At 76.0% G+C, this 425-nt stretch overlaps 1 protein-coding gene across 1 annotated transcript in view; it reads right to left on the bottom strand.

Annotated features, from left to right (window-relative positions):
• Nucleotides 1–166: 166 nt before the first annotated feature.
• LOC104834893 (neurexin-2-like) overlaps nucleotides 167–425 on the bottom strand; it is a 33,002-nt gene continuing 32,743 nt past the window's right edge. Inside the window, exon 14 of the mRNA XM_010572558.1 lies at nucleotides 167–279. Coding sequence (XP_010570860.1) covers nucleotides 167–279 — 113 coding nt within the window. The remainder of the gene's footprint in view (nucleotides 280–425) is intronic.

Raw genomic sequence — 425 nt, 5'->3', positions numbered from 1 at the left:
GGGGGGGGGCCTGGGGCGGGGGTGGGGTGCAGAGTCCGGCCCGCCCGGATGCCTGGGTCCCTGGACAACGAGGTCCTCGGGGACGTGGGGCCCGGACACCGGGGTCCCCAAACATCTGGGGCCCGGACAGTGGGGTCCCCAGGCGGGCGGGGCGGGGGGGTGCTCGTTAGGGCGGCGCTGACGAGTTACCTTTGTCGAGCAGCCACTCATCGACCACCCGCCCCAGGCGGTAGGGGATGCGCTGCCGCGCCAGCGCCAGCCGCTCGCTGTCCCCGCTGCCTTCGGAGGGAGGAGAAGAGGGTTACGGCACGTGGCACCGCCCGGCACGGCACCGCCGGCACAGCCGTCGGCACCGGGGCCGGCGTGGGGGCGCTGGTGGTGGAGCCGATGGTGGCATCGTGGCGCGGGTGCTGGCGGGGGCTGGG

This window comes from Haliaeetus leucocephalus, unplaced genomic scaffold (assembly GCF_000737465.1).
Source record: "Haliaeetus leucocephalus isolate CR32 unplaced genomic scaffold, Haliaeetus_leucocephalus-4.0 Scaffold343, whole genome shotgun sequence".
NCBI classification, from domain to species: domain Eukaryota; kingdom Metazoa; phylum Chordata; class Aves; order Accipitriformes; family Accipitridae; genus Haliaeetus; species Haliaeetus leucocephalus.
The sequence above is the reverse complement of the archived record's forward strand: the minus strand, read 5'-3'. Positions and strand labels throughout refer to the sequence as shown.